Genomic DNA, 20,110 nt, shown 5'->3' on the forward strand with positions numbered 1-20,110 from the left:
AAACTTATTTATATAATATGAAAATACTTTAACATAAAGAACCATGTTCTTTAGTCTTCAGAAACAGAGTAAACCAATCTGAATAACCTTGACAACCAGCAAACTTCAAAATGTGCCCTTGCCTGAACTCAGTCGTAGCAATTCTGGTGGACCTGTAAAGGTTTCATTAGCTTCCTTTCTGAATGGTTTATATTAAAATACTAAAAGTTTATTTTAAGGTTTAACATGATTTGATTTCCTGCTTCCAGATGCTTTACTGGCAATTTAAATAACCTAAAGCTGAATGTTTATTTTACCTTTCCTTCTCATAGCCCCACTCTCTGGTAATGTTTCTGGTCTCCCTGAATTCTGGCTTTGCTGTTTACTCAGCCCTAGGTCTTTGGCACATTATTCAGTAGTCTTAATACTGTGGTAAGTTACTCTACTTTTTACTTACCCCGCTCTATGTTCCTCCCTTCCCAGATGACTTGTCTGTGACTTACCCATCCTTGGAGGATTTTGCTGTCATTGTGGTGTTTACTTGTCTCTGCACTATGGAGTGTAAGGGTGACCAGCCACCCTAAAAGCTACATTCCGCTGTTACCCTGCACATGGAGGGACCCCATTGCCACAGCTGATGTTTGTGATAAACTTTATGACTTGTAGACAGATCAGGGCAGCATCTGCATAAAAACATTCAGTTAGCTGGTCAACAGTGACAAAATGCTTATCTCCATTGAAAAGGCTACCTCCTTGTTGCTGGGTTTTAATTGCTATTAGTTTGTGTCACCAAGCATCTTTAAAGATGTGTAAACTGATGCTCTGGCTTGCCCCTATCTTCAAAGAATGTGGTGGGCACCTCACACTAAACCATGTCACCCAAGGTTCTGTCCATCCTGGCCTTGAACACCACCAAGGATGGAGCATTCACAGCTTCCCTGGGCAACCCATTCCAGTGCCTCACCACCCTTGGTAAAGAACTTCTTCCTTATATCCAATCTAAACTTCCCCTGTGTGAGTTTAACCCATTACCCCTCGTCGTGTCACTGCAGTCCCTAAGGAAGAGTCCCTACCCAGCATCCCTATAGACCCCCTTCAGATACTGGAAGGCTGCTATGAGGTCTCCACACAGCCTTCTCTTCTCCAGGCTGAACAGCCCCAACTTTCTCAGCCTGTCTTCATATGGGAGGTGCTCCAGTCCCCTGATCATCCTTGCGGCCCTTCTCTGGACTTGTTCCAACAGTTCCATGTCCTTTTTATGTTGAGGACACCAGAACTGCACACAATACTCTAGGTGAGATCCCACAAGAGCAGAGCAGAGGGGCAGGATCACGTCCTTAGACCTGCTGGTCACGCTCCTTTTGATGCAGCCCAGGATACGGTTGTCTTTCTGGGCTGCAAGTGCACACTGCTGGCTCATGTTCATTTTCTCATCGACCAACACCCCCAAGTCCTTCTCCGCAGGGCTGCTCTGAATCTCTTCTCTGCTCAGCCTGTAGCTGTGACAATGATCTTTCTGTTCTTTAGATTATGATCTTCTGTAGCGAAAACTTTAGTAGTTTGATCCCATTGCCTTCAGTGTCTTTAGATGCATATTTTCATACTAAAGAGCAGTCTGAAACTAGTGAGGCTGGCATTACACAACAGAAATCTATAATGCTTTTCTCATTCTTACTTTCCAGTGGTTGTGTTCATGTGTGTCCTCTTTCAAACTACAATGGTCTTACGCCAAATTTGCAAGGACTTGCAGCAGAGGGGAGCACCCTCTGAGTGACAAGAAATCGGTGTAGTTCATATAATGTGGTTTTCTCATCCCTTCTTTTTCACATTCCTTAAAAATCAAATAAAATAATAAAGGTTTTAAACATGCTCCCGTATAAATAATTGAGTAGACAGGAGCCTTAGTGTTCTTCATTATCAATTGTAGATTCCTCCACAGCTTAAACTACTGTATTCAAATATTGAATTAAGGAAGATACAGAAATTCTTTGATCTTGGTGACAAAATTACTCTTGAGTAAGTGAAGAACTATATTGCAGAAAGTGGGAAAGCAAACCTTGGTTTCATTCACTGGTGTGAAATAGCATAATATTTATTTAAAAGTATTTTGCAGCAGGCTAATAATGCCACAGTTACACACATTGCAGTAGCTAATGCAAAATCACAGAGGGCTGCAAAGTAAATGCTTAATATAAAATGCTAGTGTGTTGGTATTTTAGCTGTAAAGCTAGTTACAAAGAGTTGCATAAGCGACGTGAAGACAGCACTTAGAATTTGCATATATTGCTGTTCTGCATTTATTTCTAGACATGCCTAATAGGACACAATAGCATCATACATAATTTAACATTTCAAGAATGCAATAATATTGCACAGGTTGCAGTAATATTGCCCCTTTTCAAACACATTTTTAGGCAAAATATTTGTGTGTTTTTTCATTTCTGACTCTGCGGTATGTTTCTTGAGCTTGAGAATACCCCGTTCAAAGTCTCCTTTAATACCATAAATTTTACAGGCTATATTCAAAATATGAAACATTCTAAAAAGTGCAATTAAAATCAGGGCTTTCATTTATTAAAAAATCATAAAGATTAAAACCCAGAAGGCTAGATTCTCAACAGAGTATAGATCCTAGCTGTATTTGTTGTTCCATTTGACATACAGTGATTTATCAAATTGAGGATCTGGCCTTGCCAGGATAATGTTAAGTTAAATCTTGGTGTTAGAAATTGAATTATTTGTTCAAAGACAGCAGCTCCCTTAAGAGGGCATCAATAATGCTGAAGTTTACCTACTCATTTTTAATAATAAAAGTTCACAGAACAGAATGAAAAGTCATTCTGTAACAGCAGAGTGAATAATTAAAGCTTCTAAGTTGAGGTATATTTATATAATTTAATTTTGCCTGTAAGTCTGTATTTGAAGGAGTCGTATGAAATGCAGTCAATTAAGTAGACTTGCGTTACTACTGCTTTGCTTTACTAGAGTTCAATACCACATTGCCTTCAAGCAGGAAAGAGCAGCCATATGAAATATATTTTAATTGCTTGCTTCAATTAAAAGGAAAAAAAAAAAAAGATAAAACCTTTGAAGAATTCAGACCGCAAATGAAAGCCTTTTTAGTAAGTTTCAAAACATAGAATAGTTCGGGTAGGAAAGGACCTAGTTCCAACCCCCCTGCCATGGGCAGGGACACCTCACACTAAACCATGTCAACCAAGGCTCTGTCCAACCTGCCCTTGAACACTGCTGGGGATGGAGCATTCACAACTTCCTTGGACAAGTTGTTCCAGTGTCTCACCACCCTTACCATAAAGAACTTCTTCCTTGTATCTAACCTGATCTTCCCCTGTTTAAGTTTGAACCCATTCCCCTGTGTCCTATTGCAACTGTCCCTGATAAGGAGTCCCCAGTTTTTTCAGTGGTTTCTTCTGTACCTATGGTTATGAAAGCTATTACTCCTACTCTTAAAAAATATGAAAAATCTTCCACTGAGATTAAAATTCCTGTCATGGTGAATCAGTCTTAAATTAGTAGTGCATGCTCCGTTCAGGTGGGCAAATACTGACAGGGAAATCTTGTGTGAGGATAAAAAAGCCCCAGCCTTGGTTGTGGTTGGCTTATTTTGAACAATAATATTCTTTATAACAGTTCCTTTATGGGCATAACCTTTCTTTAGTTCTGAATTCAGTGATGCTTCCGTAAGTGATATTTGTAAGGATTCCCTGTTGTTTCTGCTGTGTATGTACTTCGCTCCTACCCATATAAAACATTTTCAAGTAGGAATTAAAATAGGCTGGAGATATTTGGGGCTTTATTACCTTTAAAATTTTACCTTTATATCTTACCTTGGTTTGAAGCAAGGGTAAGGTATCAACAATCTAACTTGATAATAAAACATAAAGATGCTAGAGCATACTGTCTAATGTACTTAGGCATTATAATGGAATATCATTATAAAGGGGTGCTTCTCCAGGAAGGCTTTATAAATATTATATCGTTACAAAGGGGGTGCATTCATACGCAGCAGCAGCAGCTGCTTGCCGAAGGACTTCTTTGCAGGATCAGAGCTTCATTTATCCCCTAAGCAAGCACATCCATTTGATAAGTTTTACTTTGCTGCAAAGGATTCTAATAGGAGAATATGCAAAGTATTTGTTGGAATTCAAAATTTAACACCTCCCATGAAAAAAAGTGAAGAATATGCACACTGTCTGAAGGCAAAAAAGCTCTACAAAAATAAGTTTTGACTGATTCACGAGTAAGCCTAAAACTAAGGAATCTTCAACCTTGTCCCTATGTGTAAGAGAGTAGTTTGGAATTTCACTTCTTTGGAGAAGAATTAATATTTTGTACAACAAATAATTATGGAAATGTACAAAGTAAGGAATAATTACATACAGCATCGATAAATACCACATTGGCTTAACTAAATACAACAGCAGATACTACCTTTCTTTAGCACTATGTCTTTAATAATGGCTTGTTCCGCTTTGATCTTTACTTACACAATTGCACAGTTCCCTTTCTTTGGATTATTTCTTTAGGCCACACACCACTCCCATTCTTCATCTGTTGAAAAGATCTCGTTCCAGGCTGCGAGGGATTTGACTTAATCTGGGTCCTCACTGTTGTGGAGGTATTTCAGACCGCCAGAAACACAGCCTCATCTGAATCCTTGCCACTGTCTTCACTAGGCAAGCAGCCACCCCCACTTGGAGACCTACAGCTTAAGTCCTCCACACCAGACTCCTGATCACTGTTAGCTGAGAGGTCGGGATCAGAGCTTTTCAGATTGTCCTGTGTCAAAATCAAGGCTGAATCTTCTTCATCCCCTTGTGAAGGGCTCCGGGATGGGAATGATTTCAGATCGTTGCTATACTCCTGGGGAGTGTTAGCTAAGCTGTTGCTGGAAGTAGAAAGCCCTAAATGTTTGCTTTCGTCTTGTTGCTTACTCTTGGCTTTATTATCATTTAACTGTGATTTCTGAAGGTTCGCCAATCTCTGAAATAAAGATAAAAATAGATATTAAATTGATATAGTTAGGGCCTGCTAATCCTCTTACCTGTTTCTGCCTTTTTTTGTTTTTAAATAAAATAAGTTCAGAGCCTAACCCAATTTGCACCCTTAAATCTGCCTATTTGCATTTATGGAGTAAGAGAAATGCACAGTGTATCGCAAGCCGATGCTGAATTACAACAGCCTAAGTTACAATTCCTTCTGAGTTACAGAAGGTTATAAAATTCCTTTCAGGAGTAGTATTTGTGTACCAACACAGGTTAAATTTTATCCCTAAAGAAAGTCCACTGTTGTGTCTGAAATGTAAAACAGTAATTTCTGTGAGAGCAAAGATGACAGCTGAACATCCTCATGGTGAAAAAGGATGTAGCATGTAGGGGACTCTGCAGTGAATGGAATTGGGTTTCATTTACCATCAGTTAAGTCTGAGGCATCAAGTGTTTATTACCTCTCCTAAGACCTCCAGCTCTTCTTCCAGCTGCTGAGTTTCCTCCTTCACTGCCATCAGGTAATCAGTAACTGACTGTCGAGGATGCAGCCCCTTTTCAAAGCGGTTGTACATACCACTCCAGAACCTGGAATTGACAGAAAGCAATTGACCTGGGCAGTTTTCTCATTTGGTGAGGTGGCATGAGAAGACTGAAATACACAGGGGTTTTTATTTGTTTTTCCAGACACATGTTGTCCTAAATGATCCATTCACGAATTAATCATTGTTAGAGTGCATACACTAAGTTCATTCAATATGATATGAATATGGTTCATTTGTGTTGGCTCTGTCCTGAAGATGCAACTCTGGACATAAACAGCTTGAGCCAGTTATGATGCACAACAGAAAGAAAGGTGAGTGTACTTTGGACTTGGATCCCACGGTTGTGGGTTCACCTGTGTTCAGTGAACACAGGTTTTGGCTGTATTATTTTCTTATTCTACACTCTGGGCTTTAGAGGAATGGTACCTATAAAATAGCTGAGGTTGCGGGCAGCTTTTCATAATCCTAGTTCTCAACTGCTTCCTGTGAAGTCAACTTTGAAATTTTATGTGCTTGTTTTTGTCTGGGGCAGGAGAGGGGATGGTGAGGGTGGTAGTGGTGAGGTGCAGCAATTAACAGGCTTTTTTTTCCTCCACTGTATAGAAGAGTGTCCTATTCTCTTGAAATTTAAACTGACGTTTTAAACTGGCCTAAGGAAATAGCATGACATGCATATGTTGGCAAGTTTCCTTGTTCTGTGGAATTGTTTGACAAACCTTTATTTAAACAGCTGAGTTGATGTTTTGTTTTCAGGAGGAAAGGATTTAAACTGTAAGTCTATAGCTTACTGTAGCACTCCTCCCATCTTCTGTCTTCCTGGCAATACATGGCCATGGTCACGCTCTGAGCACGTAAGAAGTTCGCCAGACATGTTAAGTAACCAGGAGGCCTGCTGTCAGCTGCAGCTGTCCAGCCAAGTTGCTGACAGAGATTTTCAGAGTACGTGCATGCTCCTTGGTGGAGCACACACATACCTAATTATTCCTACCCCAGTAGTATACTGTTTAAGTCATGTTCCCTTTTAAGTTTATCATTTGATAGCTCATGCTCGGAAATCTTTATGCACCCAAGTAGTTCCATTAAAATCAACAGGATTACTCATCCGATGGAGGATATGCAGTATCAATAGTTCTTTTATAAATCCCACTATCCTAAAGAATACTATTAGTGACTATTTTAAAGTTGTTTTAAAGTGGATGTGACCTGGAACAGCAGACATGAAAGAATTCTGTTTCTGTCATTTAGGATATTTATTGACTTTTAACAGGTACTTTTTACTTGCAACTAGAAAACAAATTAGACAGTTTTACCTAAATCACAGTTCTCATTAATTTCTATTCAAGTTCTCATAATCTTTGTTAAGATTCATGTCACAATTATTACTATTGACATTCTGACTTGAGTAATTATTTCTAAAATCATGATACTACATTTTGAAAAAAAATATAAAACTATTCTTTGAGGTATAGCAACGACATTGGGGAATTCTGCTGTTTGTTTTACTAAACACTTGTTTTAGCAATGAAACCCTATCATTTCTTGAAATGTCTCTTTTTATTTTTGACACCAGTTGATCCAAATAAATACCACAAAATCATGGAATGGAAGAAGTTGAAATTTGGAAGCTGCAGATGAGAACAGAACTGAAAGAGACGTTTCTCAGTGGGAGAAGTAAGTAACCATGAAATGAGGACACACAACTATCAATATAGCTTTAATCTTAAGCTTCTTTTCAGACTAATACTCTGTTGTGAAATGGTGCAGAGGTGTTGGCTGATTATGAGCATACAAGGAATAAACACATAGCATCTGAGGCTGAATTCTCTAAAAGTCACCTTATGGAATAAGAAATATTAAATACAAAGGCACTCTGTTCTGTACAAACACATCCTACCATCCTACAATTCTTAGTAGCAAGTGATTCTACCTACTTGTACAAGAAGTTGCATGGAGCCATCTGAGGGCACAGGGTCCCTTGGGTTTTACTGTGATCAGGTCGATACAAAGGATTCAGGTAATCTGCACGATTTTTCCACAAGTGAGCCCACAGTGAATACGTTCGTTCTTGGATTCTAAAAAAAAATAAATATATATATAAATATAAAAATAATTAAAAGATATTAAAGTCAGATATAACTAAAGCTTAGTTGTGACATCCTAGCGCTCTGTACTTACTCATTTATAATCTGCTTTATACTTCCTGAACAGAATTAGTCTAAAGTTACAAATACAGAAAAACAAGAGAGCCATATTCCTTTGTTGTTCACTAAAGGCAACTGGAGCAGCTTTTTGGGGGGGGGGGGGGGGGTGAGAATAAGGTGGAGAAACGGGTTCCTTTGCGAGTTCATGGCTTCCCTAAAATTAGCTTTCAGACCAATCTCTACACCAAAGGGATCCCTGCATTTAAAAGCACTCCTACACCATTAAGCTGTTCATTTCTCAGTAGGTTAGGTTAGTTAGGTCTTGGCATAGGATGACTTCTGAAGGTTTTGACTTTAAACGGACTACGGGACTGAGGCAGCTCTGGATTTGAGCAGTGAAAGGGGCCAAATAGCAGCAAGCAGCAACTCTGTCCTGCCTCTCATGACTACTGCTGATAGGATCAGGATGCATGAGTAAATGGTGGGTATCATGATGTGCCTGAGGAACCAGGGCCCCAGAAGCAGATACGAACACTAGCACTGCCAGGAATGATATTACTGTCTCTGTTTGAGCCTGGGGGTAGGTAGGTTAGTTGATAATTGCTTTGGAGCCAGACATCAGGATAGTTTGCTGGCTCAGTCTGAGAGAGAGCTACCAGACAAAAAAAAACTGTTCATAAGAAAGTATTGAAGAAATCAGGAATAAAATGTCCTGAGATCCAAAGACAGGTTAAAACACAGAAGAGCAGTGACTCGTAAACTGAGAACTTAACTAGAGTTAATATCATCTTGTGTTAGAGCTGCAGTGACAGCTTGCCTTGTTTGTTGTCAATGCTGCAATAAAGGTAGGGCCACATGGCTGAAGGGCTAATGCTCCTGTCAGTTTTCCCTAATCCCTGTCACGCACACCGTGGATTAAACTCCCAGCAGAGCCAGACTGCAGGGGATCAACTTTTTTTTTTCCTGTATTAATCGGTGTTGCTAGAAGACAACGGCCAAGAATTCTACACTGCACTGTGCCCCTTAAGAAAGCACATACAAGTAGACTGGCAAATGTCTGACTCCTCAATACACCACCGCCCACAGGCTCCATACATAAATATGCTACTAAAGAAAAGACTTCCATACTTCAGCTCTCGTCTCTCCTTCTGGCTGTTACACAGGAAATTCCCAAACTGGCAAGAATAGATATGATGCTGTATGTGGATGAGGAATCTCTCATTGAATTCAAAGGCACAAGGAAACTGTTCCATTAACTGCCAAACACACTCAAGGAACTGGTCAATAACAGGGGATATCTCCTTTGGATCTCCATCTAAGTTGCCATACCTGAAACAAGACAAGATAGGTTCAATTATAACCTGAAATCCTCTAGGAAAACTGAATGAAAACTAATGAAAACAAACCCCTCATTTTTACTGTGCAAAGTTCATTTATAAAATCTCAACTGCCACTATATCGTTTTACTTACAAAAATGATGCAATATTTGTGGAGTAGAATGAAAGCAGAATTTATCAAATACAAACAAAAATAATACTTTTATGGGTGTCTTGTTTCCTGACAGCTACGTTTTAATGGTGTTAATATAAAGTTATACCACAGTAAAATAAGTCATAAGAATGACTGCAATGACTTACTGACAAAAATGTCATAGACAATCACTTAAATCTACATAATAGGAAGAATCATTTTCAATCAGTTATTCTGCTTATCTATTGTGTGTGTATATATATGTATATCTCAATCAATGGAAATTCCATAAACATCTAAAAATCAAAACTTCTACTATTTTCATGCATCAAAGAAAATACAGCAACACTGTACTGCAAACCAAAGCTAGCAGTGGTGATTACATTTCGTAATATCTCTCACCATCAATAGACATCTGAAATGTAGTAATTCTTGCTAGAATTTCACAAGTGGTGTGGAGCTACACAGATTTCCTGAAAGTTTTGGGTTGTTTTGGTTTTTTTTAAACTACAAGAAAATCATATTCAAATCAAGCAATATAATGTAATTAAACTCCAATATAAAAATTGATTTTTTATCTTTACAGAAACTAAAAGGAAATACAAGAAAGAAAGAAAATGTGGATATTTATGCATGCCTAAATGTATAAATCCTTCAAACATTTTTATTACATTTAAAGCAGTTACATAATGGATGTGCAAAATTACTTTTCCAAATAGATGACTTTCCACTCTGCTTTACTTGATGCTTCAGAACAAATCCTGCTATTTTGTTAGAACAGAGCGCAATAGGAGGAATGTGTTTTATGTCATAGATAACTTGCAGACATGCCTAAGATGAAGTATCATCCTGGAAGATGTAGACTTTGTTGATCAGGAACTTACATGAGGAGTCTTGGCACTGCGGAAAGATACGGTGGAATCCAAAGGGATTTTGCAAGCCACAAACACAGTACTTTCACATGGCTCTCTCAATGCTTATAGCAACTACAAGACCAGCACTGAGGATTCCCAATGGCACCCTTGGAGTGCATGTATAGGAAAAGACAGATTGATATGAAAATATTTGACTCTGATTTTTCCATGCAGCAAATTTACATCATAGGAGAAAGGGTATGGTGGTTTCCTGAGGGCATTCCGTTTGTATACTTTGTAAGTCAAGAAGGAAGTAAAATTGGAATGGAAACAGATACTGACTACATAAAAATATATATAGAAAAACCTTAGCACTGCCTTACCTGTGGTTGAATTTGTGGCCAAAGGAAACCCAGTCTTTTTCAATTAACACCTAAAATGAGAATATTGCATTCAGTGTTGTGGAGCAGAGCTGACACATGTTGAAACTGGTGGCGCAAACAAGCAGTATTGGAATCCCAGTTAGTTCTTAGATTAAGCAGAACAATGGCAAGAAAGAATGATGTAAGAAAGCAGTATTAGAATCTCAGATAACTTATAGAATAAGCAGAAAAATAATGAGTGATGAGCACTGCTGCCAGCTCAGGGGAAGTAGCACTCTGCATGGATGCAGGTAGGATGCCAGTATTTCAGCACAGCTTCACTTAGCTTGATCCATCTAAAAACATCTCAAACATCTTTTTAATGTATGACCAGTAATTTGATAAGCATTCCTAGATGCTTTACCAGTGCTGTATCGCTTGGGAAAGGAGCAGATTTTCCAGCATAGCTGCGCACTGCAGTTTAATGTCTAGAGAGCACATGCTTCCGATACTCAAAACTTCAGTGATCCCTGAAAATGAATATAAATTCTTGCTTGGATGAAAGCTCTTTGGGCTTCAAGCATTTCTTGTCAAGGTTAGGAAAAAAAGATATAAATGGGTGCCCAACTGATTCCCACCTTTGCTAACATTTCCTACGGAAACTGGGGGACTGTAACATAAACAGATAAAACCTTTCCTTCCTACTTAAAAAAGAAACTTATATTTAAGGAAAGTTTATTTTCCATCAAAACCAAAGATACTCATCCTAAATGATGCCATACTACTTCTTTACTGTATGAAAGAGAACCTGCTTACCATGAATCCCTTCATAGTTCTGTAATACGGATCCAATAGAAGGCTTGCTACAGAGCAAACCTGGGCTGTCCTATCCCAGCCATCAGAGCAGTGAACAAGCACACTCACACCTTCCTCAGCCACAGCCTAAGGACACAGAAGAAATTTCACAAGTAGGGAGAAAGGCAATAGTAAGAGAGGAACAGTGAGACAATGCAATGTAGAGAGTATTAATTTGGATACTGAGAGACCTCCTTCATTTTCTACTCTGGCACAGATTTCTAGAACTGAGTGGTGTTCCCCTCGTTTGAAAAGTCTTAATTAATCTCATTCCATCCCATGCAACATGGCAGCTGCAGCATCACCTGTTTGTGCTCCACTATAGAAGGATTTGGGGTCTGTTTCAATTAAAATACATTGATCTGTCAGAGCAGACAACTATCTAAAGCAAATTCCAGTGCAGTTAATGCTGTAATTCATTCAGTAACAGAACAACCATACTTCAAATATGGCTTTTAATTTCTCATCTTGATGGTAAGGTCAATAACAGCAATGCCTGCTTACGATGCCAGCACTAGTGTGGATATTATTACAACACACTGCATTGCACACTTGTGACATACTTCTCGAGGTCCGTGGGGAAGCCCATGGGAATGGCAAACTTCCATATCTAATAAATAAGATTGTGTCAGTATCTTTAATGTAAATAACGGAGGTTGGAGGATGACATTTTATACATAAACACATAAAGGAGAGATCATACTAAGTTCCCCCAAGTTTGGTTTGCATTAGCTGTGGAATTTGAGGTTGAGTTTTTTTAAATTTGAAGGGGTTTGGCCTTTGCAATTTGTAAAGAAAATTTAATTTTAAAAGTAGAGAAATGAAGTAGGTTAGGGAAGATACTGCTTAGAAAAACAAACAAACTCAGTTTGGGCTTAATAAGGAACAAGGAATTACAATAAATTATCTATGTTTATCTCAAGAGACAAGTAAATTCTACTAAAATAGAAGCCCTGTGGGCAGGTGACCAACAGCTGAGACCCTGGAATGGTACAAATGAGAATGGGTCCCAATGCATGTCCAAGGAGGCATGAGAAGCTAGCAAGCATAGGGACAAAGGATCAAATTTTTTTGGACTGTATTTTAAGACTAGCCATGGGGGAAAAGTTGGCAAGAGCCAATGTAAATGACCTGGTTTCTGTAAGGTAATAAAACCTAGAAGGGCTGGGAAAATAGCAAAATGCATTTATCTTGCAGCTGCTGTTCAGGTAAGAAACAGTTGCCTGCTGGGCAGGAAGAAGCAAAGCAAGAGAAACAAGCAGCTACTGAGAAGGGAAAGCCAGGAAGTTTTATTCGTATGGTCATATGTATCAGGACATGTGACTAAAATGGCCTGTAAGAAATTGTAACCTAATCTCAAAAATAAGAATTGAAACAGTAAAAGGCAAGGAAGGGGTAATAAAACTGCTGTCAGTAGATGATAAATTTCTGCATTACTTTGAGTGGGATTAGGAGAAAAAAATCTTATTGAAGCCACCAGCTCTTTTCTGAACCAATTCTCAAGTATGTAAGAGTAGAAACTGCTAGAGTTTGGCCATGGTAATGCACAGGACTTGGTTTAGGAGGTGAATTTTGTTTGTAGCTAAATAACTCAGAGGGGATAACACAGTAGCTAATATTCCTGTATTACAACTAACATGAAAAGAAGTAGTCCTCAAACAGAAACCTTCAACAAAGAAAATGTCCAGAAATCAGTGGAAGAGGCAGAGGAAATAGTGAAAGAAACAGTGACAATCACTCCTGTGGGGTGAAGTATAGACATTCAAATACCTGGCATACCAGATGCAGGCTAGTAGTGGCTTTAGTATGTTTGGATTCTTTGGTGAAGAATACAAGCTTCTTTTTACCGTATTAACAAAACATCCACACAACAGCACCTAAGAATCATCTCCCCTCATATACGAAGCATTTCACGATGGTTTTGGTGGGTTTTTTTCAGATACATCACTGAAGATAACAGAAGTTACCCACAAGCAGAGAAGTTGGTCGTTGGTTTCTGTACTGGGTTAGTCCAAGGTTAGTTCTCATTTTACACACATTACCTTAGCAATAAAAATGCCAGCATCCATAATGGCTTTGATATGCTTCAGCCAGCCAGAATTTTCTAGGCCCCACAGAAAGTCACTCATTGAAGGTGATTTCAGCTCACAAACTGCAAAATAAGCCACATCTTAAATGTACAGTAATCATAGACCCTGAGGCTTTCACTGACTGTTGAACCAAAAAGTTCTCTCTTCAGATATCCTCCATATAAAACATTAATCCTTTGAAAAGAATGGCTACTTCAAGTCAAAATTTACCACTGAAAAAAACCCAAACAACAGCATATATTTAAGAAAGAGTGATGGGTCAGGTTTCCCCCAGTATGTTGATTTCAGTTAGAAAGAGAAGCTGTTACAAAGCCTGTTGCAAGCAGTTGACCAAAGACATCTTGTGCAGAGCAAATTTTCCAGAACTGTATTGGGAGTGAAGTTTTCAAACCCGTGAGAGAGGATCACGTATTGAATAATGAGAGCTTGGAAACAGAAAGCATACAAATTTCTGCTCACAGATAGCCAGCCACCTAAGTGGTGCCACAGCCTCTCATTCCCAGCCATGTTTGCTGACGAAGCTCTAAGAGCAGGCCCACCAAACCCAGCCATCAGCATCACCACAGATGATGGTATTTGAGTGAAAGCGATTCACTCACCAGTTCTCCATCCCTGAATGGAGCATTATTAAAAGTTCACTTAGGAAGTATTCTGATGGTGAGGGAAATCTGTAATTCATCAAGGAAAATACTTTTCTGAAAGCTTTCCAAGCTCTATGCCATGTTTGAAAAAAAAGAAAACTCTCCCAGTTTTTGCAGCATTAAGTTTCTACCCTGCTGCATCCAAGTGTCTCGTTTTTAATATTAGAGTTTGTAACCTCAGGACAGAAAAATGGCAGTCAGAATCTAAATCAAATCATAGAATTGTAGAATGGGTTGGGTTGGAAAGGACCTTAAAAGTGCATCCAGTTCCAGCCCCCCTGCCATGGGCAGGGACTCCTTCCACTGCACAAGGTTGCTCAATCTAGCAGCAAACAAATACTCAGCAGTATTTGGTGCAATCTGCTTTCAACAGTGAGACACTAAATTTACCCCATAAACAGAATATACATGTATTTTGATCCATGTACAATTATACTGTCTTTTAAGGAAAAACGGTATTAACCAGTGAAATGTATTTAAGGAATACAGTGAAAAATGTCCTGGTTTTCACTGAGTTAATGTATAATCTATGAATTAATAATGGCTTAGTAGATCTCTTATCCTCTGGAAATCTTCTAAAGGACTCAGTTAATTATGTCCATTATGACCAGTGGCACAACTTTAGAGTCCTTCAATGTAATTGGAATTTGGTTTCACAAGCAAAGTCAGAGTTTATACCACATCCGAAGATATTTGGCTGCCTTAACTCCATTTAATTCAGGGGGAAAATAGCCCAATGTGTCCATACTGAGTCCTGCAGTCTTTATACATCATGCCTCTTCCAGATGGTTATTTTAAAAGTCATTTTTGAGGGATATTTATAAAAATGCATAGATAACAGCACTGACAGCAAACAGCTTTCCACATGATTAATGCTCCTGTGCAGATGGAAGCATGACCAATTAGTAGCTGAATGCTGGCTGAAGCTGCTGTCTCTATTTACAAAAGCCCAAGGTAAGGCTGAAATAGTGCTTTTCTCATTCCCACTACCAAATTAGAGTCAATATTTACTGACCACTTCACTGAGCAAAGTTCAGACTGTCCAAAAGGCATACACTGTATATTTCACGATTTTGGCTACCAATCTGGACCTTAATACTGAGTTCAATTATGAATTCAATTATGAGGCTTACCCTACAGGGAAAAGGTGTTTCTATCTCAGCAGAAAAAGCACCAAAATCTTGGAGAAAAAAAGACCTGCTGCACTGACTGCATGGGCACTGGAAAATCAAGAGCCCCTGTGCAGAACTCATAGCAATCCGGTGGAGTTCCCTTCCCCAGTAGGGAGGAAGAAACAGGACACGTAGTGGAAGCTGCCTCTTCGACCAGTGAAAGTACCAGAGGGGGATGCTGGACCAGTTCCCCCATTTCTAGCAAAAAGGCCATAGATAGAGGAAGTAGTAGATTCTGTGGGCCAAACCCTTAGGACTCTTTTTCTGGCTGATCCATTGCTGAAGTCAAAGGATCAGGGGGCTGCTCATGTATCAGCAACTACTCCTGGGGTGAGGGGAGGAGAAGCTCATATTGGCTGTTTAAATACAGACAGTGTTTAAATACAGACAGGAAGCAGCATGTGGAGTCATCATCTCGATGTACAACAAATGGGGGTGAAGTCTTGGCTGACGCCTGGATGCGTGGCAAAGTTCTCCCATCACAAACACCAAAAGATAGCCTCGGTCAGACCTTGAATCTTTACTGGAAGAAGTCTTTGTGCAATATTTCTTTCTAATAGTAAAAATAATTTCAAGGAGGTTGTGACCAGGATCAAATTATGGCAAGGACCTTCACGCATACCTCTTTTTAAATGAAAATTTAAAAAATCACTGCTATATTAAAGCAATATGAGGCAGCAGAGACAGAAGTAAAACATTTTTGGGGGAGGGAAGGAAACTTCAGCATGTTTACATGCATTTTATTTCCAGAGGACAGTCAAATCTCAACATTTTTTGCATATTATGAAAAAAATTCTCATTGTCTCACAGGTTCGATCATTTTATGATGTATTTTGCCCCAAATTAACATTATATAAGCGGAAATCCATGTTAAAGTTAAGAGAAATAAAATTGTTAGAAACAAAGTCAGTAAAATTACAAAGCTGAAGCCAATTTTTACCTACTCAAATAAATCATTGACATTATTACAATTATAAATTATTTTATTCAGCTTTTCCCTAAAGAAAAATCATTGAAATGAACACATTCCTAATATAAGTGCATTTTCCAATAGAAAAGTCAATAATCAATTTTTGTTCAAATTTCCTCAGCATTGAAAGATACTTAAAAATGAATGTGGAAAATAATCTGCAGTTTCTCATGTGAAGAAGGTCCTTCAACCTTCACTTCTGCTTAATTCCAGTACAGTGAATGAAATTGCCCCTGCACTTCTGCAACACATCAGACCCATTATGTCTTGATGTCCTCTTTTCCACACCGTACACTTCCAAGCAACAATGCAGCACACATGAAACATTTTTCATCAGCCTCATTTGTCTTTTCAGAGGTTCTTATGTACCTTGTAACATCTCACACCAGATCACAAGCAGCAGACATATTCATTTTTTAAGGCCACCAGGGAAACATGAAGGGAAATGGAAAAAGAGAAAACCTATGCAGCACCTTGCATGAGAAAAGCCCTTCTCGTCCACTGAAAGTCATAATTTGTTTTGAAACAAAAGGACTTGAAAGCCTCAAGTGCTTGAACTCACAGATTTAATTTATCTAATTTCCAATCTTATCACCAGGTTGCTAAATAAGAGATGTCAACATACCAAATATAAAACCTATGAAAAAAGCAGATGTTTTGTGCATACGGTTCATTTAAAAAGACATGCTAAGAAGGAATGTGCCCCAAGCAGCCTGAAGTGTTAAATGAATTAGAAATTACCTTGTTACAGATCAGTTTGAGCTGTGTGCCTCTCTCACAAACTTTTGGCTCAAAAATAATACACAGCCCTGCCCATGCAGCCAGGCTGGTCGTTTACTACTTTGACTTTTAAACTGAACAAATAGAAGAACAGGTCTATTCACCCAGCCTCTCGACTAGCCAAACAAGACTTTGTAATGAGCTAAAAATCCTTCTGTTTTCCTCCCTGAGACCCTTAGACCAAGGAATTAAGTATAAATATGTCACAAAGAGAGGGACTGTTATAACCTGCATCACTCTTTACTGAATGTCATTGAAGTAAATGACATCTGGATTTCAGCCACAAAGCAAGGTGTTTGCATGATTAGGAACTCACCACTAGTTGTGATGATGCTCCACTGTACAAGTCCCATTAGTCAGCAGTCAGCTGCACACAACTGCAATGGGCAAAGATCTCCTTTCATACCTGTTTTCACTGCTACTGATTTCAGAGCAGTTACCATGATTTGAATGACAGAAGAATTAAATCTTTCCTCTAGTTTTCAATAGAGCATTACCTTCAAGCATTTTCTGCAGACTGTTTCTCATGACATGGATGTTCTCAATGCCTATGAATTGAAACTTGATGTTGGAGTAGTTGTCCTCATTTTCGTATCCCTTCCCTGCTGCTCTGTTTGCCATTGCGTTGAGCTGGAAAAATAGGGAAAATTATAGGAAAACCCAGTAGCATGCTATTTTCAAATCAAAACTTGTGGTCTACTGCAATATATCAGTGTGATTTAAGTCAGGTACAAATAGGAAGCATTTATCATGGTGTCAACACAACAGGTTAGGAGTCAGGGATCTTTTACAGCCTGTTGCACGGCACTGGGCTGCTGAGCCTCTGACCTCTATTTTACACACTGGAGTGAAACTTCATTAGTGAAATTAAACACAAAAACCACAGCTTATGTAGGGCTCGTCGACAAGAGCATAAAGGTTTTAATTTTTTGATGAGCATTATGCTTACTAGCAGAATATACCCAGCAGGTGGCAGTGTCTTATCTGCCATGCCACTGTTTCATAACATGTACTCTGTAATGTTGCCCAAGCTACTGTTTTCTGCTCAGATCATCCAAAAGTTGATATAGTTTATTTCTTTGAAGCTTGGAATAATGGAGAGTTGGACTTCTTCCTAAGTTTATTCTATTTTGGCTGTAGTTGTATAAGACCACAAACTATTTGAATTAACAAAATCCACAAATATTTTCAGTTGCAATGCAGAACTATCAAATACTGTGCTCTGCTTCAGCAAAAAAAATACATGCAATTGGAAGCTGGAGTTTTGTCTTTGAATATCTTACTTGCTTCATGGCGTGGGAAAGTCACTAAATGATTCCTTAGTTCAATTTTCCCAAGCATAAAATTAAGGGGGTTTTTTAATGCTTATTTTCCCCCTTCTGAGGCGGAGCTGATCCAAATGAATGAAGTGCTTTTACTTTATTACTCTGTTTTTATTTTATTTTAAAGTTTTATTTCCTGTAAATCTCACTGTACAATAGAAATAAACTGTCTTTGCATGAAGTTCCTGCTCTTCTACGAAATGCACACTGTAAGGTAGCGGAGCCTTTGAACTTCCCAATCACTATGAAGGCTCCAGGAGTAACAAAGCAGTCCACATGGCAGAACCTCCATGCCACACATACATGTGTAGCACAGCTGGCAGCTGCTGCTCAGGAAAGATTTTAGAATTAAACAACAATGGATATTGCACATCCAGACTGGAGGGCACTAAGGAAGCTTTTGGAGAGACCTTATGAGGCATCAGCTGGACAAAAAGTGACTCATCTTCATTGCAGCGAGAGCCAATGCTCATGAAAAATCAAAGCAAAATATCTCTTAGGCATTGCCTAGGGGCCAAGAGACTATGCGGATAACTCCATTTCTCATTTATTTCACAATATTGCAGTCAGTACTATTGATTTGTTGTCTCTGTGGTGGCTTCTGAAACTCACAATAATCTACTTCAGTAATCTACTACTAGTACCATGGGATACACAAGAATGTCCTTTCCTGATCTTATACCCCAAACACACATACTGACAATATTCAATTTTAATTTGGAGCTGAATGAATGCAGTTGAGTAGGATTGATTGTCTGCTGCCAATTTACCTCCAGCTAAGATGAACAAGTTCAGCTTTTACACGTCATATGTCCAAATAGGTTTCAATGGACCAAATTCCACCTCTCAACTTTCAAAGGAAACAGCTAAAGAGAAAAAACTCTTTATGCCATTACAATTTTGTTTTAGATTCACAAGAAAACAGCTGGATGAAATAAATTTTCAATTCCTTTATTCTGTCCAAATTAATATGTAAAGATTTGGGATTTTTTTCCCATCTTCACACTTTCTAGCCCATCTATTCCCATGAGCAGAACTTCGCAACAGGAATATGTACTCACATTTCTGGACCACCATTTGGAATTGAAGCATTACACTAATTTCATGATGCAACTCTAAGATAGGAACCCAAGGAAACCCCCAGCATTTTTTGTTCACTCAAGTCCTGTGTAAAACTTCCTTTAACTTGTAGAGTGCATTCAGGAGAAAGGGGCCGGGGGGGGATTTCTTGTCTATCAACCAGCTGTCTGCTGATGTTCTATCAATGAACAATAAAAAAAACCAGATAGTCTGAGAACAGCATGTCCTTTAAGGACAAAGCCCTCAGTGAGACTTGCTAGAAAGATATAAATTATCTGCTGAATCCTAATCTTTCTCTTTTGAAGTAGACATCAGTGTCTAAGAAGAAAGATCTGTATGCATAAGTCTAAGCCACCACAACCCCTTGAAACACTAAATGACAAGTATCTAGCCCCTACTGACCTAATCCCCAGTAAAATAAATGCTGTTAACTGTCTCTGGAGCAGATCAATTTTGTCACAGAAATCCTTTCTTAAAAGACAATCTGAAATAGCCCTCGTTAAAAGTAAATAAACACAAGGTTAAATTTGCAAGGCTTTCTGACACTCATTTATTTTAAATATTGTCAGTTGCCAAACTTTGCAGCTGCCACAATATTTACTAACAAATTTTCCACATCACCTACCAAAATTCCATCTGCTGCTCTTAAAGTAGTTGTTGTAAAGCTCGCTGTGTTGTGCCTGACCTCGCTTAATCTCAGTGAATATGAGGATACAACCTCTGAAGGGAACAGACCTCACTTGGCAGATTTCCTGATATCCTTAATGTGGACAATAACCAAGTCCTGTCTTGTTATAAAGAGTTACAGAATTAATCTGTTCTACTCATAAACAGTAAGTTTA

The 20,110-nt window shown here is 38.7% G+C and overlaps 1 protein-coding gene and 1 long non-coding RNA gene across 4 annotated transcripts in view; one reads left to right on the plus strand and one right to left on the minus strand.

The window, feature by feature from the left end:
* Positions 1-3,147: 3,147 nt before the first annotated feature.
* LOC133221866 (uncharacterized) overlaps positions 3,148-20,110 on the plus strand; it is a 120,322-nt gene continuing 103,359 nt past the window's right edge. Inside the window, exon 1 of the long non-coding RNA XR_009728080.1 lies at positions 3,148-3,308. This is a non-coding gene — a long non-coding RNA (uncharacterized LOC133221866). The remainder of the gene's footprint in view (positions 3,309-20,110) is intronic.
* MTMR7 (myotubularin related protein 7) overlaps positions 3,405-20,110 on the minus strand; it is a 43,476-nt gene continuing 26,770 nt past the window's right edge. For 2 of the 3 annotated variants that reach the window (XM_061370900.1, XM_061370910.1), the window contains exons 7-14: positions 17,364-17,496; positions 13,256-13,365; positions 11,175-11,300; positions 10,380-10,429; positions 8,800-9,000; positions 7,462-7,602; positions 5,447-5,573; positions 3,405-4,983 (exon numbers count right to left, since the gene is read on the minus strand). In XM_061370900.1, coding sequence (XP_061226884.1) covers positions 4,624-4,983; positions 5,447-5,573; positions 7,462-7,602; positions 8,800-9,000; positions 10,380-10,429; positions 11,175-11,300; positions 13,256-13,365; positions 17,364-17,496 — 1,248 coding nt within the window. In that variant the 3' untranslated portion in view covers positions 3,405-4,623. The remainder of the gene's footprint in view (positions 4,984-5,446; positions 5,574-7,461; positions 7,603-8,799; positions 9,001-10,379; positions 10,430-11,174; positions 11,301-13,255; positions 13,366-17,363; positions 17,497-20,110) is intronic. The other variant, XM_061370918.1, reaches the window with a different exon arrangement.

Source organism: Neopsephotus bourkii, unplaced genomic scaffold, assembly GCF_033783945.1.
Source record: "Neopsephotus bourkii isolate Nb327-2 ecotype Australia unplaced genomic scaffold, CSIRO-AGI_Nbou_v1 NB_168, whole genome shotgun sequence".
Lineage (NCBI taxonomy): Eukaryota > Metazoa > Chordata > Aves > Psittaciformes > Psittacidae > Neopsephotus > Neopsephotus bourkii.